This window comes from Acomys minous (assembly GCF_964271855.1).
Source record: "Acomys minous genome assembly, chromosome: 18".
Lineage (NCBI taxonomy): Eukaryota > Metazoa > Chordata > Mammalia > Rodentia > Muridae > Acomys > Acomys minous.
Window position 1 is genome coordinate 61,205,135 of NC_140501.1, and position 23,014 is coordinate 61,228,148.

Consider the following 23,014-nt stretch of genomic DNA (forward strand, 5'->3'; position numbering starts at 1 on the left):
AAAGCAGGCTTTCAAAACCATGACAGTTAAGTAAACGTGACTCCTCCCAAATGACTGCATGTCAAGGAGAAAACAATGTTGGCTGTCCAGGAAGTCCTCTAGCATGGCTGGAGACCTTGGGTGCCGTGTCCCCGAAGGCTCTGCACCCCTCTGGCCTATAACCGTCCCATAGGCGCTTAGTCTTCCGCCCCATCACCCATATCCCCCTGCTTTGCTTGCCACATTAGACGGACCAGTTACTGCTGGGGCAGGGCGCATCCTGCTGGGACTCTTGAGTAGAAGACTTTATACTTTTACCCCGCCCCCGGCTAGAAGGCTAGTGTGAGGATCCGCCTGCAAGGCAGCAGCCCACCTTTGCGCTCTCAGGCTGACTCTCCTCTCCCCTCTCTAGGGAAGGGCCTGGCGCCCACCCCGGTGACGGTGACGCGGCGGCCCAGTTTCGAGGGTGCAGGGGAAGTATTCCCATCCTACCACCAGATGGGTGGTGCGAACTACGAGGGCCCCTCTGCGCTGGAGGAGATGCCACGGCAATACTTAGACTTCCTCTTCCCCGGGGCCAGCACCCACGGCGTCCCAGCTCCCCAGCAGTCTCCCAAAGGCTACAGCGCAGTAGTGGAGACCGGCGCACACTTCCCAGGCACACACTACGGCGGCGGCGGCCGTGCTCACCTGCTGGCCGAGCAGCCTGGGTATGGGGTGCAGCGTAGCCCCTCTTTCCAGAGCAAGACCCCACCAGACGCCTATTCTGGCCTGGCCAAGGCCCAGGGCGGCCCTCCCGCCAGCCTCTCCTTCCCTGCCCATGCTGGGCTGTACACCACCCCGCACCACAAGCCCGCAGCTGCGGCGCCTGGAACACACCCTTTGCACGTGTTGGGTGCCCGGGGCCCCACATTCGCTGGCGAAAGCCCCACACCAGCAGTGCTGGCACCGTCCAGGAACAGCCTCAACGCTGACTTGTACGAGCTGGGCTCCCCAGCGCCGTGGTCGGCAGCCCCGCTGGCACGTCGTGACTCCATGCAGAAGCAGGCTTTGGAGTCCTCCCGACAGCACGTCGCCTTCAGGGCAGGCCCCAGTAGGACCAACTCCTTCAGCAGCCCACAGCCCGAGCCCTCGCTGCCCGCCCCCAACACGGTCACCACGGTGACTGCAGCGCACATCCTGCACCCTGTGAAGAGTGTGCGCGTGCTGCGGCCAGAGCCCCAGACAGCTGTGGGGCCCTCGCACCCAGCCTGGGTGCCTGCACCCACAGCACCTGCCACCGAGGGCCTGGAGACCAAGGAGGGCAGTGCAGGCCAGCATCCGCTCGAGGTGGACTACGGTGGCTCCGAGCGCAGGTGCCCACCGCCGCCTTACCCAAAGCACCTGCTGCTGCCCAGCAAGGCTGAGCAGTACAACTTGGATGTTGACAGCCTGTGCACTGGGGTAGAGCAGAGTCTGCGTCCGAGCGCCGAGCCAGACAGAACGGACAAGAGCCACAAGGGTGCCAAGGGAGACAAAGCTAGCAGGGACAAAAAGCAGATCCAGACCTCCCCGGTGCCGGTCCGCAAGAATAGCAAGGATGAAGAGAAGAGAGAGTCCCGCATCAAGAGCTACTCGCCATTTGCCTTCAAGTTCTTCATGGAACAGCACGTGGAGAATGTCATTAAAACCTACCAGCAGAAGGTCAGCCGGAGGCTGCAGCTGGAGCAGGAAATGGCCAAAGTAATTTCTCACTTCCTTCTTCCTCTGTTCCCAGCTCCCCTATGCACGGCAGCAGCTGTGCGCCTTCATCACGTGCCCAGCTCATAGAGCTCATAGAGCTGGGCACGAGCCAGACAGATGCCTGGCTTTCCCCACTCCTTCCCGTCACCTCAAAAGAGTCTGAGGAGCCCCTAGCAAGTAAATCAGCCAAGTGGTTAGTGTAGTGTGTCCTTCCTCTTGCAGAAGGCACATCGCGGATTGCCTGCTGTTGGCATTTTAAAAGGTGAAAAAAGTTTTCCAAATCAGGCATTTCAGAGAAAAATACAGTATCATTGGTCTATCAATCCAAATTAGTAAATAGTGCTTTGGGTTTGCTTCTTTGGAGGTAGTGTCTTCATCTGTACCCCACTGAACTAGGCCTCCCAGCCCAGCCCCAGCTTCAAGGTCCGGGGTTCTGGGTGCGCTCCCAGCACCCCACTCAGGATGCAGTCCTTGTCCTCTTGTCCCCATCCCCATTCTGTTTTAAGATTTATTTCTTTTCATGTGTGTGAATATTTTTCCTGCATGTATGTCTGAACAACATGCTTGTTCCCGTGATGGCCAGAAGAGGGCACCAGATCCCCCGGAGCTGGAGACACAGGCAGTTGTGTGCTGCCCTGTGGGTGCTGCAGATGGAACTGGTTCTCTGGAAGAGCAACCAGTGCACCTAACCCCAGAGCCGTCTCTCCAGCCCCAGCAAATGTTTTAAACATTCTAAATTGATGCGGAAGTATCAGAGAAGATAACTTTCAATTTAAATGTGACAGTAAATTTACATCACATAAGCCAGTCATTTCAAATTCTAAAACCTGAGTTTGTTTTCTGGTCCAGCATCATTGCTTGTTTTCCTTTTTTTTTTTTTTTTAACTAACGAAATACTAACTAGATTATAGATTCCAGAAGTGTTTTCCACAGTTTTGCTTTTGTAGTTGTGGTGGTTTTCCTTCAAATGTAAATCACCCAGAGAAGGAATTTTGTTTGGCTTTCATATTTGCATATGTGTAGGCGAATACGTTAGTGTAGAGATAGATGTCCACGTGCGTATATAAAGATCAAGGTTGGCTGGCATCTCTCGTGTAGTCTGGAAGGCCTAGTCTCTACTCTTTCTGAAGAATCCTCGCTGCTCCAAGGCAGTCCTGCCCCCACCCTTGGCTGCTTGGGGTCTGTAAACCATGCCTTTCTGGCGGCTCTCCTGGGGTGCAGGTAGGACAAGCAGTCCTGCCTCCCCACCCTTGGATGCTGTGGGGTCCGTGTAACGTGACTCTGCTTTTCCTTGTGTGCAGGCCGGACTCTGTGAGGCCGAGCAGGAGCAGATGAGGAAGATCCTCTACCAGAAGGAGTCTAACTATAACAGACTGAAGAGGGCCAAGATGGACAAGTCCATGTTTGTGAAAATCAAAACCCTGGGCATTGGTGCCTTTGGAGAAGTGTGCCTTGCCTGTAAGGTGGACACCAACGCCCTGTACGCCATGAAGACGCTGAGGAAGAAAGACGTCCTGAACAGGAATCAAGTGGCCCATGTCAAGGCCGAGAGAGACATCCTGGCCGAGGCCGACAACGAGTGGGTGGTCAAACTCTACTACTCCTTCCAGGACAAGGACAGCCTGTACTTCGTGATGGACTACATCCCCGGCGGGGACATGATGAGCCTGCTGATCCGGATGGAAGTCTTCCCCGAGCACCTGGCCCGCTTCTACATTGCAGAGTTGACCCTGGCCATCGAGAGTGTCCACAAGATGGGCTTCATCCACAGGGACATCAAGCCTGACAACATCCTGATCGACCTGGACGGCCATATTAAGCTGACAGACTTTGGCCTCTGCACTGGATTCAGGTGGACTCACAACTCCAAGTACTACCAGAAAGGTACTGCCCCCAGCCTGCTGTGAGCCTCTCACACCCGCGCGACAGGGCAGCGCACCAGCAGCTCATGGGCCCTCTTTTCAGAGTGACCTGCTGCTCTGTCACTGTGTCTCGGTGTGGCATACTGCCCTTCCTATGTGTGTGAGGGTGTTTTCTTTGTTAGTGGACTTTCTTAATATATGTTTGGACTGCAAAAGGCTTCGATAGAGAACCACCACACACTGCCCTATTAAAAGGAACCTTGAGGCCAGGCGTGGTGGCGCGCGCCTTTAATCCCAGCGCGTGGGAGGCAGAGGCAGGTGGATCATTGTGAGTTCTAGGCCAGCCTGGTCCACAAAATAAGTCCAGGACAGCCAGGGTTACACAGAGAAATTCTGTCCCTGGAGGGAAAAAAAGGAACCTTGAAAAGTAAATCTCACGGCTCCTGGAGTGGTTGCTCAGTGAAAGTAATCTGACTGCCATGTAGAAGGCCCTGGGTTCTTCAGGGGAGAGGAGTTTGTGCTGCCATGAATTCACCAGAATTACTTTTCTGTTTCAAACTGTGGATTTGCTGCAATGTTGAGTATAAAAATTCATGTTCTTGGGGCTGAAGAGATGGCTCAGCAGTTAAGAACGGTGTCTGCTCTTCCAGAGGTCCTGAGTTCAATTCCCAGCAACCACATGGTAGCTCACAACCATCTGTAATGAGATCTGATGCCCTCTTGTAGCATGAAGGTGTACATGAAGATGGAGCACTCATATACATAAAATAAATACATAAATAAATACATCTTATTTTAAAATTCATGTTCTTGCTGGGTGTGGTGGCACATGCCTTTAATCCCCGTACTTGGGTGGCAGAGGCAGGTGGATCACTGTGAGTTCAAGGCCAGCCTGGTCTACGAAGCAAATCCAGGGACAGCCAGGGCTACACAGAGAAATCCTGTCTAGAAAAAACACAAACAAATCCATGTTCTTTTTGTTCTTTTCTATCACTTCACCTTTTCCGGGAAAAGGGAACCACATCAGACAGGACAGCATGGACCCTGGTGACCTCTGGGACGATGTTTCCAACTGTCGTTGTGGAGACAGGTTAAAGACTCTGGAGCAGAGAGCGCAGAAGCAGCACCAGAGGTGCCTGGCGCATTCTCTAGTTGGGACACCAAATTACATCGCGCCCGAGGTGCTTCTCCGCAAAGGTATGTCAGCTCTCTGCCTGGTTTTGTAATCCTGCGAGGATTCTTACTACGTTCTTGTGCCTACAGAGCTTGATGGTTTCCCTAGTAACAAGGCTCCATCATCTCACCTGTGATGTGGAAGGATCTTTGCTTCACCGTGATTAAGCCAATATTTCCCCACCCTCCAGCTGAGGAGCCTGGGTGGTGGGCTTCCCACTTCAGATCCACGGGATTGACTCCAACTAACTGGCCTCTTCAGGGTCAGCTAGGGATTGGGGAGATGGGTCACTAGTTAAGACACGGGGTGCTCTTCCGGAAGACACAGGTTTGATTCCCAGCACCTACATGGGTGCTCACAACTGTCTAACTCCCATTCCAAGGGGCTACAATGCCCTCTTCTTGCCTCCACAGGCATCGCGTGCACATGATGCACACACATACATGCAGGTAAAACATCCATACACATAAAAATAAATTAAGTTAAAAAAATTAGTCAGGGGCTAGAGAGATGGCTCAGTGGTTAAGGGCGCCGCCACTTGCTCTTCCAGAAGTCCTGAGTTCAATTCCAGTAACCATGTGGTGGCTCACAACCATCTATAATGTGACCTGATGCCCTCTTCTGGCACGCAAGTGGACATGCAGACAAAACACTGTATACATAATAAATCAATCTTAAGAAAAACAAAACATTTGGGCCCAGGGGTCCCGCTCAAACTAAGGCACCAGCCAAGGACAATACAGGCGGTAAACCTTAAACCCCTACCCAGATCTAGACAATGGACGGAACACTCTCCACAGTAGAGTGGAGAGTGGGATATTACTTTCTCACATACTCTGGTGCCTCACCTTTGACCATGTCCCCTGGAGGGGGAGACCTGGTGGCACTCAGAGGAAGGACAGCAGGTTACCAAGAAGAGACTTGATACCCTATGAGCATATACAGGGGGAGGTAATCCCCCTCAGGAACAGTCATAGGGGAGGGGAATAAGGGGAAAATGGGAGGGAGGGAAGAATGGGAGGATACAAGGGATGGGATAACCATTGAGATGTAACAAGAATAAATTAATAAAGTAAAAAAAAAAGAAAAGAAAAGAAAAACAAAACAAAAGGAGTCAGCTGATGAGACCACGTGAGGCTCTAGGGCCATTGCTGCCCCCCCCCCCCCCCGCCCCTGACCATTAATTCCAAGCTCCAGCTTACCCCTCTGTTGTCCATGCTGGGTCACTCCATGCTGTCATATAAATCAATTCTCCCTGCTAGGCCCAAAACTCCTAGGAGGTAATACGTGCAAACTCTAATGGGCGTCAGATTACCCGATGTTGGTGAACTTGGTTTCCTGGATAGATGGTCTGGACCCAAAGGAAGCCCTAGTGGGTCTTGTGGGCCATAGTGGCTGTGGGCTGTCAGCCTGGCCGTGGTTAATCCAAACAGTCTTTTTGTTCACATTGTGCTAGGATTCCTTTAGACCTAGTCCAACCCAGTTCAGGATGAGGTTTTCTGTCAGCCATGGTGGTCTGATGTAGGCCATAGATCCACTCAGCCTGTGTACCCAAAGGTGTCTCCTGAGAGCCTGTGAATTTTGCTCATTCTGGTGCCCATGAGAGGCCCCACCCCCACCCCCCCAGCCACGAGAACTCATCTGTAGGACATGGGCTGGGGTAATTCTGCAGCTATTAGTGCCAGGAGGGGCTGATGAAGGTGGACTCCCAAGCGTCAGCCAGCTGCTCCTTTCTCAGAGCTTCCTAGCAAGTGGCTGGGAGTGAAAGTGCATCAAAGATGCCCCTGCTCCCCGACCTCCAATAGGCAGCTGGGAAGACACTTGGTAGGCTGTTCAGTCGTCCACCACCACGGCGGCTGCCTACTTTTTGGCTTATTTTTGTCTTTGAGACAGGGTCTCTCCACATAGCCTCCACGTTCTTCAGCATCATTTTAACTGGGTCATAAACTTCCCCAGGAAGCCATCCTGCTTTCTGCGCCTGCCATATACCCAGTGGGGAAAGCACTGCCAAGTCTGAGTTCAATCCCGGAGACCCACATGGAGGGAGGGAACCGACTCCCCAAGGTGTTCTCTGACCTCCAGACACAGCACACACAGCCTCTCAAGTTCTCAAAAGATCTTAATTACTAAAGTCTTGTCTTCCTGCTATAAGGCGTCCTGTGTTTATGAAGTAACTGTGTCCCCATGGTATCTCTTAGCACCTTGGTGTGAGCTGAGGACACACATTTGTGCAGGCCTCTCCTTTTACTGGCACAGTGCTACCCCTGCACGCGCTCAGTCCATGCCAGTCGGTCTAGATACTCGGCCCTGAGGGGACCTGTGCTGCGGGACTAAGGGAATGCTGTCTTTCAGGCTACACACAGCTCTGTGACTGGTGGAGTGTCGGTGTGATTCTTTTTGAGATGCTGGTTGGGCAGCCACCTTTCCTGTCACCTACCCCCACAGAAACCCAGCTGAAGGTAAGCAAGGGGTGTGTGTGTGTGTGTCCATATGGTGCAGAGCACTGTGCCTCGTCAGTTTAGACTCCTTACTCTGAGTAGACTAGAAATGGCTGTTATTCATAACTTTTCTATAGTAAGACCTGACTTTTAATTTCTTTGTATACCTTTAATTTTACATAAGCCATTGCTAACTCTCTGCCCTCGTGTTGTTTCTAAGCGAGAACGACACAGTGAGATGCAGGACGGAGACAGGTTCTATGGCTCGAGAACCCAGTGTGCTTACTTGGATGCCGCGTGGCTGTGACTGTAACTGTCAGCTAGGTGGTCGGCCAGCTGTGTATTCCCAGCACTCACTGGAAGTAACTGAAGCTGTCAGTCACAGTGATTCATTTAGAGTCACAGCCGCTTGCTTTCTGAGTGAGCTGATCCTTACTGGTTCCGAGTTAAGCTGAAAATCTCAACTTTTTATTTTTAGTTTCGTGGCTTTACAGAAGCACGGTTCTAGGGAGGGGGTTTTACTGCCCAGATCAGCCCATGGTGAAGCATGAGAAATGTTGGTGTGGTCTGCGGTGGTGCACGCCTGTAATCCCAGCACTTGGAAGGCACGGGCAGGCAAATCTCTGGAGTTCTAGGCCAGCCTGGTCTACGGAGCAAGTTCCAGAACAGCTAAGGCCACACAGAGAAACCCTGTCTCAGGAAAATTTTTTAACGGAACAAAACAATTGGCTTTTGCATTTTCTGCTTACTAATTGAGTTGCTCATTGCCTGCAGGATAGTAAGCCAGGCTCTTTTTTACTGTGGTAAAACAGAAGTGTGTGATCTGTTGGCCTTAGGTGTGTCCACACAGGACTGTACAAACCGATTCTGGATATTTTCATCTCACATAGAAACTTCATACCCATTAGATAACTGCTCCCATCCCTTCTCCCCTCTCCCAGCCACTTGTACCCTCTGTCTCAAAATTTGATTGGTGTCTCATAGATGCGGAATTGGTACCCTGAGTTGTCTTATCTTAACTGCCTTCTTTCACTTAACATAATACCTTCAAGGTCCATCCCTGCTTGTGTGTGTGTGTAGAGTTCCTTCCTTTTCAATACTAACTTGCAGCCCTTTAACTGTGTGCCCATAGCTAAAGTGCTCCGTGTCTCCTGCCCCGTGGCGACTGTGAGTGTGCACACGGGACATAAGCCTGTCTCAGGCCTCCTCCCTGTCATTCTGGATTTATACCCAAAAGGGATTGTTTCCCTCTTAGAACTAGTAAGAACAACCACACTGTCTTATAATTATGTATTCACTCAGTCATCATGATTTTTTTTTCTGAGACATCCTACTGTCTCAGTCTCCTCAATTCTGAGATTACAAGTTTGAACCTCCATGCTTGGCAGCATCTGTTTTATATTTACCCCACTAGTGTACCTAGCCTTTTTTTTATCTTCACCCTGTCACCACTTACTAGCATCTATCTGCCTTGGCCTCCTAAGTGCTGGAATTGCAGACATGACTAGCACACCTAGGCCAACCCCTCAGGGTGGTTGTGAGGTAATGTGTCACTGTGGTTTCTGTTTGGCTTTCCCTTATCATCAATGGTATTAGTGTGCGTTTCTGTGCTCATTTACCGTTTGTGTGGTTTTGGACATGAGCAATAGTCTTTTACCCTTTTTTAGAATTCAGATAATCTGAGGGAGTCTTTATGCAGTCTAGATCCTGAGTCCTTTACACACGCATGCTTTGCAGACAGTCTATTTTATGGGCAACTTCATCGGGGTTTTGGTTTTGTTTCTTTCGTTTTTCAAGAGAGGGTTTCTCTGTGTAGCCTTGGCTGTCCTAGACTCGATTTGTAGACCAGGCTGACCTCGAACTCACAGAGATCCACCTGCCTCTGCCTCCCGGGCGCTGTAATTAAAGGCGTGTGCCACCACACCCAGCAGCCTCTTCGTTCTTGATAAGCTCAGTTAGTGAGGTTCCCAGGTGCATGTCCCCCCGTGGCCTGGAACTCACCCCGTAGAGCAGACTGGCCCTGGGCTTGGTGCTGGCGTGCCCTGCTTCTAGATGGCCGAGATCACTAAGCATGCACCACCATATACAGCACGAAAGTCTGTAATTTCCATGAAACCCAGTGTACACTTTCTTTCCAGCTGGCGTCTTGGTATCCAAGAAGCCCCAGGTCACATTTTATAGTTTTAGCCCTCCTAAAGCTCTGCAGATCAACCCTCCAGACAGAAGTTGGTTACATTTCCTACTTCCACTCTGGGCAAACAACCTTAGGTTTTTCTTCACAGAATACATGGCTTCATGACAGATATGTTTAGTGACCACCCAGATGAGGCCAAGGCCAGTGGGGGTCAGTTACCTCAAAGAAAAGAAACATTCCAGAGACCACCTGCCAACCTCAGTACATACTATAGTGAACCAACAAAAAAACCCTCATCGCCATGGCTGCCGGGAGAGGCTCAAACTCTGCTGCTGGCTTGAGCCGCGGCTGTGCAGGCTCAAGGCTGAGGAGGCTCTAATCTCAGCCCGGCTTTGCTGCCCACAGGTAATCAACTGGGAGAGCACGCTGCACATCCCCTCGCAGGTGAAGCTGAGCGCAGAGGCCCGCGACCTCATCACCAAGCTGTGCTGCGCAGCCGACTGCCGCCTGGGCAGGGATGGGGCCGACGACCTCAAGGCACACCCGTTCTTCAGCGCCATCGACTTCTCCCGCGACATCCGGAAGCAGCCCGCGCCCTATGTTCCCACCATCAGCCACCCCATGGACACCTCCAATTTTGACCCGGTGGATGAAGAAAGCCCCTGGCACGAGGCCAGCGGAGAGAGTGCCAAGGCCTGGGACACACTGGCATCCCCCAACAGCAAGCACCCCGAGCACGCCTTCTACGAGTTCACCTTCCGCAGGTTCTTCGATGACAACGGGTACCCTTTCCGGTGCCCGAAGCCGTCAGAGCCCGCGGACAGTGCAGACCAGGGGGACGCAGAGTTGGGGGATGCAGCTGAGGGCTGCCAGCCGGTGTATGTGTAAGCAGCCTCAGTTGATCACATCTCGAGAAACTCTGGTCTTTGTCAAGAAAACCCCAAACAAGATTTTTTTTTTTATAAAGACAAACCCCAGCTTAGGGACCCTTAGTTTCTAGTTCTGGTTCTGGGCAGCAGGGAGGGTCACCGCGGATTCCAAATGGCCCTTTGAGGACCTTCGCTGCATTAAAACACTATTTTTTAAAAAGTCAGTACAATATGGAAAGAGCACTTATTTTATGGATACCCATTTTTTTTTGTTAGTAACTTATAAGGATAACCTGACAAATCATGCTGCTGTTACTTCCGGTTGGGTTCTGGCTGATAGCACTTGTCCACACTTAGAGAAGAGAGAGCCGAGCAACACGTGAGGAGGAATCTGTGCAATAAGGTGAGAGGACGGAGCTCTGCTCCACGTCACGTGACCGCTGCGCCGCACGGTGGCTTTGTTTTGTATTTTCCCACATTTCAAAATTGTGATGTAATGTTTAAGAGCTGCTTTTGTGGGGTTTTTTTTTCTTTGCATATTATAGTTACTAGAAAGAGTGAGCAAAGAGATGGTGGGTGTGACTCCCGTGTCTGACGTGTGGAAAGTACTGCATGGGCAGAGTTAGTTCTATTATAAAATTACCGTATCTTGCCGTTCACAGCAGGTCCTGTGAATATGTTTTTAAATGAGGTATTCTAGACAGTGTGCTGTAATGTATTGTGTGGGTGATGAGTGTAACCCTTATTGTTAAAGAAATGCATATGTGTAACTGAAGTGTGTGGGTTTTTTTTTTTTTTTTTACTTTTTAATGTATGTGTTTTGGATATGACTGGGTTCTTTGGGAGGCAAATGTAATCATTTGTCATACATAAAACACATCAAAAGGGAGTCAATCAGCTATGCCAAAACATTGAACATAGTCATAGCGCTGTCTGTTTCTCTAGTCCAGTATGCTGTCAGTCTTGGTGTGTGGGAAGCTGTAGCTGGGGCCCTACTACTTAACTTCTCACAGACAGGGTTCCCACAGAAGGCGAGGTGAGCGTTGTGCTTCCTGTCAGTCAGCCAAGAGGTCACAATGAACCTCAGCCTCTTGTGTTTCCTTCACAAGTTGAGGTGTCAAATCTTAACATGGCTTCATCAATACATTTTTCTAACTTTGTACAAAGTGACATTGCAGTACAAAAACAAGCCATACATTTTTTTCTTAGACATATAGGTGTATATATAACTATAGATAAACACACAAAATATTCCTTACTTCAAATTAGTATGGTTCCTACTTAAAGTGATTTATATTTGAGTACATTTCAGTTTCTTTTGCTTTTTAAAAGACGGAACGCATCACATTTCCATTATACTATTCCACATATTTTCCTTGAGGTTCTAAGCATAATGTATCCGTTACGTAGGATGTATCTAGGCAGAAACACTTACAAATTTATCTATGTCTAAGAAACATTCCCGTGTCCTGGTTTACATCGTATGGATGGCATATTCCGATGTCTGCTGCGCTTGTATCGTGACTTACAGTATTCCCGCTAGTTTGTAGTGGTGCCGTGTTACTCACAGCGCTCTGACATAGTTTCATGTGGTAGGTTCTTTCTCAGGAACTCAATTTAACTATTATTTATTGATATTATCATTGCCTTTGAAAGCTTCTACTGGCACAATTTATTATTAAAACTTTAAATGCAAATCTCTCTGTTGGTGGTGTTTTGTTGGGATTTGTAAACTCGGTCTAACACAATAAGAAGTGGAACTTCCCACACTTCCCCACTGACTTACCAACACGACAGCCAGGTTCCTGACACTAGAGGGCAGAGAGAGGACAGACCAGCCTGAGAGCGGTCATGTGACATCATGTGTAAAGTGGGGATAAAGTACACCTGATGAGGGTTTTGAGTGGATTGAAATTCAAATACAGATGGCAGGTGATCAACTCAAATGTGAACCGGTCCAGCTCCACCTGTGTTGTCATAACAACCACGGAAGAATGACAGACAGTGCTAGGGTTTGAATATGTAGTGTCCCCCTCAAGCTATTGATGGTGTGAGAAGTAACTAGACGGTAGGGGCTCTGCCTTAACCCAGGGATGGTTAAAGGTGCTGAATGCATTTTTTTTTTATTTAAGATTTATTTATTTATTATGTATACAGTATTCTGCCTGCAAGCCAGAAGAGGGCACCAGATCTCATTACAGATGGTTGTGAGCCACCGTGTGGTTGCTGGGAATTGAATTCATGACCTTTGGAAGAACAGTCAGTGCTCTTAACCTCTGAGCCATCTCTCCAGCCCCCTGAGTGCATTTCTTTAAGTACTGGCCAGAGTGTTTCTTTTCTGTCTATTCTGCTTATTGGCCCTTTATTGTTTGTAACATCTGGCTTTTTATTTTATTTAGTGTGTGTGTGTGTGTGTGTGTGTGTGTGTGTGTGTGTGTGTGTTAATATTACACATCCTCAATATTAATCTGTCTAATTAATGTGGGGCAAAGTTTTCTTCCCCATCCTGTGGACAGACTATGTTAGTTATCCTCTATTGCTGTGGTGAAATGCTTCAACCAAGGCAGCTAAAAGAAGAGAGAGTTTATTTGAGCTTGCAGTCCCATGGAGTGAAGCCTTGGTCACAGGAGTGAGAAGCTGAGGACTCACCTCCTGAACCGTTAGCCTGCAAGCCTTTTTTTCAGAGCCTGCCTCTGGTGACACACCTTCTCCAACAAGGCCATCCCTCTGAAGACTCCCAAACACAGCTGCAACTGGGGACCAAGCATTCATATGCTTATGACTATGGAGGACATCTAGTTCGAATGACAGATTATTTCTTCATCCTCTACCCCTTTACTGAGCTGCCTTAGCCTTCTGCATGCTGAAGTAAAAAGTCTGGGCCATCATACCCAGCTTTATGGGAGGCGGTGGTGGCGCACGACTGTAATCCCAGCACTTGGGAGGCAGAGACAGGCAGGTCGCTGTGAGTTTGAGGCCAGCCTGGTCTACAAAGCAAGTCTAGGACAGCCAAGGCTACACAGAGAAACCCGGCCTTGAAAAACAAAATTTAAAATAAATACCTCAAACCTCATTCTCAGTGACCCCCTTTCTCCACTGAAGTCCCATTCCTAAAGCCTACACAACCTTCCAAAGCAGTGCCACCAGCTGAGGAACACACATACGTGTGTGTGTGTGTGTGTGTGTGTGTGTGTGTGTGTGTGTTTCAGAGTAATCACAACTTACCATCTATGTCTCTTTTAATACCACTTTCTGGAAGATTCCCTTGACTTTATCATTCAGGATTGTACTAAAATGCAGATGTAGGCATTTTTTTTCTTCATTCCCCAGGGTTCTTTTTCTTTTTTTCTTTCTTTTTTTCTTCTGCACCCCGCCCAGAGTTTGTTCCTGTTTGCTAATCCGTTCATTCTTGTTTTAACCCTTTACTATTTGTCTTCATCTTATTTGAAGTTCTTTCTGAAAAGCTTGGTGCCACTTGTTTTGCTTTTTTCACTTTCACTTGAGGTTTTCCTCACCCTGCTATATTTTGCTTATTAGAAATAATGACATTATTAAGAAACAATTCATAGCCGGGCGTGGTGGCACACGCCTTTAATCTCAGCACTCGGGAGGCAGAGGCAGGTGGATCGCTGTGAGTTCGAGGCCAGCCTGGTCTACAAAGTGAGTCCAGGACAGCCAAGGCTACACAAAGAAACCCTGTCTCGAAAAACAAAACAACAACAACAACCCCCCCCAAAAAAAGAAGCAATTCATATAAAACTCATCAATTTAAAATGTCCATTCCTACCAGTGCGGTGCACATCTGTAATCTAAGCACTTGAAAGACTTAGGCAGGAAGAGCATGAATGTGAGGGTAGCCTGGGCAACAGTGTAAAAAACCCTGTCTTGATAAAACAAAACAGGGAGCGAGAGAGGAGGCTCAGCAGTTAAGAGCACTGGCTGCTCTTCCAGAGGACCCTGGTTCCACCCCCAGCACACATATGGAGGTTTACAATAGTTTGTAACTCCGGTCCAGAAGATCCACTGCCCTCTTCTGGCCTCCAAAAGTACTGCATGCCCATGGTGCACAGACAGACCAACACCCATACACACAAAATTAAAATAAATAAATAATACAGGCCAAAAAAAAAAAAAAAAAGTATAGCTGGGCAGTGGTGGTGCACACCTTTAATCCCAGCATTTGGGAGGCAGAGGCAGGTGGATCTCTGTGAGTTCGAGGCCAGCCTGGTGTACAATGTGAGTCCAGGACAGCCAAGGCTACACCAAGACAGAAACCCTGTCTTGAAAAAAAAAAAGGATACAATTTAGAAAGTTTTAGCATATGTTTGTAGTTGCATAATGATCATAGTTTTATCACTTCCAAAGAAACCCTGTTCCCTTCAGCAATCACTCCTCACTGTTTTTTGTTTGTTTATTTGTTTGTTTGTTTGCTTTTCGAGAGAGGGTTTCTCTATGGAGCCATGGGTGTTCTGGACTCACTTTGTAGACCAGGCTGGCTTCGAACTCACAGAGCTCCGCCTGCCTCTGCCTCCTGAGTGCTGGGGTTAAAGACGTGCGCCACCATGCCCAGCCCTTCGCTCCTCACTTTTTTCTCCCCCTCTATGGACAACCTCAGGAAGCGGAGAGTCTCCTTTTGGTCTCTATGGATTTGCCTCTTCTAGATATTTATCAATAATCTCAAGTTCTATGTGTCCTATTGTGTCTGGCTTCTTTCACTTAGCAAATGTTTTCCAGATGTATCTACCCTGGAGTGCCTGCCAGCCCTTCACTGCTTTCATGGCCAAGCAATATTCTGTTACATGGATATGCCACATTGTATTTGTTCAGCCATCAATAGATGGACACTTGGTGGTTTCTATTGTGCCTCTTTTATGAATAGTCCTGCTTGTGAGCAGTTTTTGCATAGACATGGTTTCGCTTCTCTTGGATGGATCCCTGAATGGAGAATTGCTGGATCAAATGGTAAGTTTGTGTTTAACTTTTTTTTTTTTAATGTACACAGTACTCTGCCTGCATGTACATTTGCAGGGCAGAAGAGAGCATCAGATCTCATTATAGATGGCTGTTAGCCACCATGTGGTTGCTGGGAATTGAACTCAGGACCTCTGGAAGAGCAGTCAGTGCTCTTAACCTCTGAGACATCTGTCCAGCACCCCCCCTTTTTTTTAAAAATTGTATGAGTGCTCTATCTGCATGTATGCTTGCAGGCTAGAAGAGGGTATTAAATTCCAATGTAGATGGTTGTGCGCCACCATGTGGTTGCTGGGAATTGAGCTTAGGATCTCTGGAAAAGCAGACACTGCTCCTAACTGCTGAGCCATCTCTCCAGCCCTGTGTTTAACTTTCTGAGGGATTGCCAAACTGTTTTTCCAAAGCATCTGAACCAGCCTATAACCCAGGAATGCAAGACAGCACTGCGTTCTTCCCATCCCACTGACGTCATTATTATCTGCCGTCTTTCCTTAAGCTGTCAGTGGCTAAGGAATAGTATTTCATAGTGGTTTTGATTTGCATTTCCCAAAGCACGTAAGCTATTAAGCTATTTTTCATGTACTTGTTGGTTGGTTATGTATCTTTAGTGGGAAGATGTCTTCAGATTCTTTACCTATTTTTTAATCAAATTTTATTTTGCTCATGGCTTATGAGAGTGATTTATATATTCTCTGTGCAAATGCATTATCAGGAATATGGTTTCCAAATATTATTTACTTTTCCTAGAACATTTTGATTTTCATGTTTGTTTGTTTGTTTGTTTTTCCAAGAAAGGGTTTCTCTGGGTAGTCTTGGCTGTCCTGGACTCTCTTTGTAGACCAGGCTGGCCTTGGACTCACAGTGATACTCCTGCCTCTGCTTCCCGGATTTTCATGTTATTTATTTATTTATTTATTTATGAATGTGGATGTTTTGTCTACATTTATGTGCAGTGCCCACAGAGGCCAGAAAAAGGGCATTAGATCCTCTGGGACTGGCGTTATGGATGGTTGTGAGCCACCATGTGGGTGCTGAAAACTGAACGTTGGTCTTCTGGAAGGGCAGGCAGCCAGTGCTCCTAACCTCTGAGCCATCTTTCCTGCTCTAATTTTCCTTTTTTTTCTCCTTTTTCCTTTTTCTTCCTTTTCTTTCTTTCCCCCTTTTCTTTTTTTCATTCTTTTCTCTTCTTTTTCTTTCCCTTCCCTTCCTTCCTTCTGTCCTTTTTGTTGTTGTTGTTGTTGGGTTTTTTGTTTTGTTTTTGTTTTTGTTTTTTTGAGCTAAGTGTTCTCTGAGTAGCAGTGGCTGCCCTGGAATTTGCTCTGTACAGTATTCAGGCTCCCTCTGCCTCCCGAGTGCCAGGATAAAATGTGTGCACCCCCAATGCCTGCTTGATTTTCAGTGTCTGTATGATGTCTTTTTTAATTTTGATGATGTACATTTTTCTTTGCAGTACTGGGATCTACTACTGAGCCACATTCCCAGCTTTTCTGAGATAAGAATCTCCTGCAGCCCAGGCTAGCCTTAAACTCGATCCTTCTGAGCACTGGGATTACAGCTGTGCATACTAGGGTACATCTAATAACTGATTTTAGTTGCCTGTGCGTTTAGTGTTGAGCCCAACAAATTTGTACTTAATCCAACATCATGAAAATTGTGCTCCTATAGTTTTCCCCAAGAATTTTCCAATTTAACCCCAACAGTTGAGTAGATCTGTGATCCATTTTGGATATTTTTGTGGGGTGAAAAGGAAGATCCAATTTCATAAGCTTGAGTTAACCAGAGCCATTTGTCCAAAAGACTATTCTTTTTTTTTTTTTTTTTTTTTTGAGACAGGCTTTCTCTGTGTAGCCTTGGCTGTCCTGGAATCACTTTGTAGACCAGGCTGGCCTCAAACTCACAGTGATCTGTCTGCTTCTGCCTCCCAAGAGCTTGGGTTTTAAGGCGTGCGCCACCACACCTGGCTCAAAAGACTATCTTTATTTTTAAAGTTTTTGTTAGCAATATTAATTATGCATAATGAGTTTCATTATAAAGCTTTCATACATGCATATAGTGAATTTTTTGTCATGCTTACTTCCATTAACTTTTCTTGCTTGGCATGGTGGCGCACACCTTTAATCCCAGCACTCAGGAGGCAGAGGTATGTGGATCACTGTGAGTTTGAGGCCAGCCTGATCTACAAAGTAAGTCTAGGACAGCTAAGGCTACACAGAGAAACCCTGTCTCCAAAAAACAAACAAGCAAACAAAAAAATAACCCAAAGAAGCCGGGCAGTGGTGGCGCATGCCTTTAATCCTAGTACTTGGGAGGCAGAGGCAGGCAGATTGCTGTAAATTCGAGGCCAGCCTGGTCTACAAAGTAGTCCAGGACAGCCAAGGCTACACAGAGAAACCTTGTCTCGAAAAACCAAAACCAAACCAAAACAAAACAAAAAACAAAAACCATCACCACAACAACAAAAAAACAAACAAAAACCAAAGAACTTTAAAAAATATTTATTTAGGTATGCATATGAACATTTGTCTGCATGTATGTATATGTGTGCAAGCCAGAAGCCTAAGAAGGATAGAAGGGGACATTAGCTCTCTTGAACCTGGATTTACACGTGGTTGTGAGGCACCAACCACCATGTGGATGCTGGGAACTGAACCTGGATCCTCAGAAGAATAACAAGTGCTCATAGCCGTTGAGCCATCTGTCCAGTCCCTCAGCTGGTTTTCTGAATACTAAGACAATTCAATGGGGGAAAGAACAGTCTTTTGAGGTAGGGGATAAGAGAGGAGTAGAAAAGGGAATCAAAAAAGGATAATGGTGGGACTGGCGAGGTAGCTCAGTGCCTAAGAGTACTTGCTGTGGGCTGGAGAGATGGCTCAGCGGTTAAGAGCGCCACCTGCTCTTCCAGAGGTCCTGAGTTCAATTCCCAGCAACCACATGGTGGCTTACAACCATCTGTAATGTAATCTGATACCCTCTTCTGCAGATAAAGCACTCATATACAATAAATAAAATAAATAAATTAAAAAAAAAAAAGAGTACTTGCTGCTCATGCAGAGGACCAGGGTTCAGTTCTCAGCACCAACATGGCAGCTCATAACCATCTGTTAAATCCAGTTCCAGGACATCTGATGCCTGCTTCTGACCTCCGTGGGTACCAGGCATACACACTTGCTTCTGCACGTACATACTCCTAAGATAAAAATAAATCTTAAAAAAAAACAACCCACAACAATGAGAAACAGAAAATCAGTTTTCTGGAATATTGCACACTCAATGATCCTGGTGCCATCTCAAGTACTTAAACAAATAAATAAGCCATAGACTCAGAAGTTTCTTTCTGGGCCCTAAATTATATGTAAATAGCCTTTTTGCCACCTGTTCTTTTTTTGTCATTTCAGGTGTTTGTTATTGTTGTCTTGGTGTTTGTTTTCTTGGGTTTTTGTTGTCATTGTTTGGAGTTGGTTTGGTTGGTTGGTTGGCTTTGGTTTTTTGAGACAAAGTCTTACTCTGTAGCCCTGGCTGATGTGAAACTTACTATGTAGATCAGGCTGGCCTTGAATTCACACTGACTTGTCAACCTCTGCCTCCTAAGTGTGCACCACCGCACCTATCTCCCCATCTTTCTTTGTTTCTTTGTTTGTTAGTTTGCTTTTCCTCACCCCCGTCCTGTTCTCTCTCTCTCTTTTTTTCTTTTCTTTTTTTTACTGATAATATTCATGTATCTCAATTGTTATCCCATCCCTTGTATCCCCCCCATTCCTCCCTCCCTCCCACTTTCACCCTATTCCCCTCCCCTATGACTGTGACTGAGGGGGACCTCCTCCCCCTGTATATGATCCTAGGGTATTCTTTCTTTTTTGAAATTGGCTCTCACTACTAGCTCTGACTGGCATGGAACCTGCTGTGTAGACCAGGCTTGATCTCACAGAGATCTCTTCCCCATCTATTATTTTTAAAAAGATTTTATTTATTTATTTTATGTATCTGAGTGCTCTATCTGCACGTACACCTGCACACCAGAAGAGGGCATTAGAGGGTATAGATGGTTGTGAGCTGCCATATGGTTGCTGGGAATTGAACTCAGGACCTTTGGAAGACTAGGCAGTGCTCTTAACCACTGAGCCGCCTCTCCAGCCAACCTTTCCTCATCTATTCTTTTCTTTTTTCAAGACAGGATTTCTCCATGTAACAGAGCCCTGGCTGTCTTGGACTCACTTTGTAGACCAGGCTGGCCTTGAACTCACAGAGATCCTCCTGCCTCTGCCCCGTCTAGTCTTATTTAACATACTAAGCAAGGCAGAAAGCTCCGCTTGTGGTTTGTGCGTACTTGTGTCCTCAGTTACTCTCCATTTTAGACTGTGTGACAGGGTCCCTCACTGAGCCTCTTGCCTGCCAGTTGGCAAGGCTGGCTGGCCAGCAAACTGTAGGAATCCTGTCTCTACCCTCCCCCGTCAAGCGCTGGGTCTATAGGCATATGCAAGGCACATCACTTTTTACATGGATGCTGGAACCCTCATTTAGGTCCTCAAACTGTTTTACTAAGCCACCTTCCCAGCCCTTAGTGACCTTTTTTGTTTGTTTGTTTGTTTGTTTGTTTGTGAGACAGAGTTTCTCTGTGTAGTGTTGGCTGATCTGGACTTGCTTTGTAGACCGGCTAGCCTTGAACTTACATCTATCTGCCTGCCTTTGCCTCCCAAGTAAGAGAGGTATGTGCCACCAGGCCTGGATATCCTTTTATTTTTTATTTTTCTTAACTTTCCTTTTCCTGGACTTCAGTCTCCCTTATTCAATCTTTTGTTGAAGAAAGCAAGAGTGGGAGATGGGAGGCTACTTGAGTTCTAATGACTTGCCAAATGCTTTGCATCAAGGGACAAGGCATCCTGAACTTCAGATCCTTCTAGATTCTTCTAGAAATTGCTGGGAGTGGGCGCCACCTAGTGGCCGAGGCAAATGCCTTAGGGCTGCCAGCTGTAGTAATTTCCAAAGTACCAAAACTGCTCACTTACTGTTGTGGCTTCTTTTTTGTTTTGTTTTGTTTTAGATTTTTTCATTAGCATATAGTTATATCAAAAGATGGGCTTTTGTGGAGCATGTGGCTTGCATCTGCAATCTCAGCATTCAGAAAGCTGAGGTAGGAGATCACCACAACTTCACGATCAGCTAGGCCACCCTGGCCTACAGTGTGAGACCCTGTCTCAAAAAGCCAATAGTATGGGGAGCCGGGCATGGTGTTGAATGCACTCAGGAATTCAAGACCAGCCTGGTCTACAAAGCAAGTTCCAGGACAGCCAGGGCCACACAAAGAAATTCCATCTCAAAAAAACAAACTACTACAACAAAGAGACAAAAATAAATGAATAGAGGAAGAGGTGTTATTACTGGGATTTGATTATAGCTACACCTGGACAGCCCTTTCCAAAGAGTATTTTTGTCTTGTCTGTTGAGGGGGTGGATCATGGTCCGCAGTCTGCTAGAGTACTGTTTATGTGGTTGCAAAGCCTGCACTTCAGATTAGAGCTGTAGTGGCATTCAGATCCACCGGGAGAAGCCAAAGACTTAGGATCAATTCAGTTTAGCTTAAATGAATTTATTCTTACTGCTAGCAGAAGGACCGCAGCCTTGGAGCTAATACACCGTGTCTTGGGGAGCGGGGAGGGGCTAGGGTGGAGTTTTCAGGCTGACATCAGAAAGATGTGGGTCACAACTGTCCATGGAACCCACAGCTGGGCAGGAAAACTGTTTTACTTCCCTCAGTTGTTTCCTTTTTTTGTTTTTGTTTTTTGAGACAGGGTTTCTCTGTGTAACAGTCCTGGCTGCCCTGGACTCATAGCTGTCACAACTGTAGTCCAGGCTGGCCTCGAACTCACAGCGATCCTCCTGCCTCTGCCTCCCGAGGGCTGGGATTAAAGGCATGCGCCACCATGCCCAGCTTCGATTTTTTTTTTTTAATGGAAAGATCTGAGTGGATATGGAAAGATGTTCAAGATAAGTGAGATAGAAGTCCAGAAAAGAACTTATGACCTATTTTGGTTTCTTTAAAAAAAAAAAATCTATAGTCTAGTAGAGCAAAGTTAACCATCCAGCTATCAGTCCTCCTGGTCCTCCATCGTGGTCTCTCCGGCTGGACTCACTCTCAGTTGTGCGGCAGCAGCAGTGTGCTCGAAGAAGCCCATTCTCCCGCCCTACCCTCGTTCCCTGGGAACTCGGCCCCTTGGTTAGGACCCAGTTTAGTTTCTACCTGGGACCCTCAGGCTGCCCCAGGCTGGCGCTCAGGGAGGTGACTGTCACTGTTCGGTCCTCCATCAGGCTCCCTCCAGACTTACTCTTAGTCCTGTAGCAGCCCGTTTGTAGGAGCTCCTCTTCCCACCCCACCGGCATTCCCTAGACGTGCCTCTTCCTACAGATCTCAGCTCTCCGGAAGCCCCTCTCAACCTTTCCTTCTGGCCCATTTCCGTTCTTTTCTGTCACCCTCCAACCCACAGAAGCACTCTCTACCAGGGACCCCATAGCCACCACAATGCCAAGATCCAGAGGGCAACAGCAACCAAAGACTAGAACACCCACCCAACAAAGACAAGACTGGCGGGGCGTGGTGGCCCACGCCTTTAATCCCAGCACTCGGGAGGCAGAGGCAGGCGGATCGCTGTGAGTTCAAGGTCAGCCTGCTCTACAAAGAGAGTTTAGGACAGCCAAGATAAGACAGAGAAACCCTGTGTCAAAAAAAGAAAGAAAGAAAGAAAGAAAGAAAGAAAGAAAGAAAGAAAGAAAGAAAGACCTCAAACATGATAACCCCCAATGCCTAGATCCCAGCACAAAGACACAAGAACAGCCAGGACAATAGGCTTTCACCAGAAGCCAGCAACCCTGTTACAGTAGGGCCTTGAAAATGCAGTATAGCTGAAGCTCAACACAAGGACTTCAAAAATAGCAACCATTGTTACAAGAGTTGCCACACAAACCACTCAAGCACCAATCTCAGTGGGATACTGATGGTTTGTTAGAATGCCACACCCCAAGACTGGCCATAGCCAGGGACACAGTGGACTTGGGAGCCAAGCTGTGACATTGGTCTGCTTCTAAGGCAGGCTTTGTTTGTTTGTCTGTTTGTTTTTTGTTTTTTAAGACAGGGTTTCTCTGTGTTAGCCTTGGCTGTCCTGGATTAACTTTGTAGACCAGGCTGGCCTCGAATTCACAGCAATCCGCCTGCCTCTGCCTCCGGAGCTCTGAGTTTAAAGGTGTGTGCCACCATGCCTGGCTCTAAGGCAGGCTTTTTAATAAGCAGGTAACAACCAGGCTGAGAAGCAAGGGGGAGGGCAGCAGTATGTCATTTTGGTTAGCTAAACACAAGAAGAACTGATTTTGTTCTGAGCACAATGCCCAGGTAGCTAGACAAAGCATTTTAAGCTGACTGGCTAAGATGTAGGTTTGCCAACTTTCCAGTTCCCCACTGTTGGCGGAGAAAGGAGCCTAGCAGGGTACTGTAGTTTTATTTAAGTAGAACACAAATCACTAATTCAAGCAGAACGTTGAACAAGTGTTGAATTGCAAGTGAAAGGCTGTTCGGGTTCCCAGGCAGGCAGAGCCCGAGAAGCTGACCTTAATTTCACCTTCTGCTCAAAGTGGGGACTTGGAAGCAAAATGGCTTCTGATATGCTAAAAGCACCAGCAGGTGTAGCGTTTAAGCGACTGCAACATATACAAAATACTCAGAAATAAATCTCACCAGCAGATCACAAGGCACAGAGAAGGCTAGGCATAGTGGTACCTTCCTTTAACGCCAGCATTTGGGAGGGAGGTAGAGGCAAGTGGTTCTCTCTGAACTCCTGGCCAACCTGGTCTACATAGTGACAGCCAGGAGCTGTCCAGGA

At 47.4% G+C, this 23,014-nt stretch overlaps 1 protein-coding gene across 3 annotated transcripts in view; it reads left to right on the plus strand.

Moving 5' to 3' along the window:
* LATS2 (large tumor suppressor kinase 2) overlaps window positions 1-11,875 on the plus strand; it is a 57,197-nt gene extending 45,322 nt beyond the window's left edge. For all 3 annotated transcript variants that reach the window (XM_084767745.1, XM_084767746.1, XM_084767747.1), the window contains 5 exons: window positions 392-1,701; window positions 3,003-3,585; window positions 4,578-4,760; window positions 7,090-7,196; window positions 9,715-11,875. In XM_084767745.1, coding sequence (XP_084623871.1) covers window positions 392-1,701; window positions 3,003-3,585; window positions 4,578-4,760; window positions 7,090-7,196; window positions 9,715-10,197 — 2,666 coding nt within the window. In that variant the 3' untranslated portion in view covers window positions 10,198-11,875. The remainder of the gene's footprint in view (window positions 1-391; window positions 1,702-3,002; window positions 3,586-4,577; window positions 4,761-7,089; window positions 7,197-9,714) is intronic.
* Window positions 11,876-23,014: the final 11,139 nt, after the last annotated feature.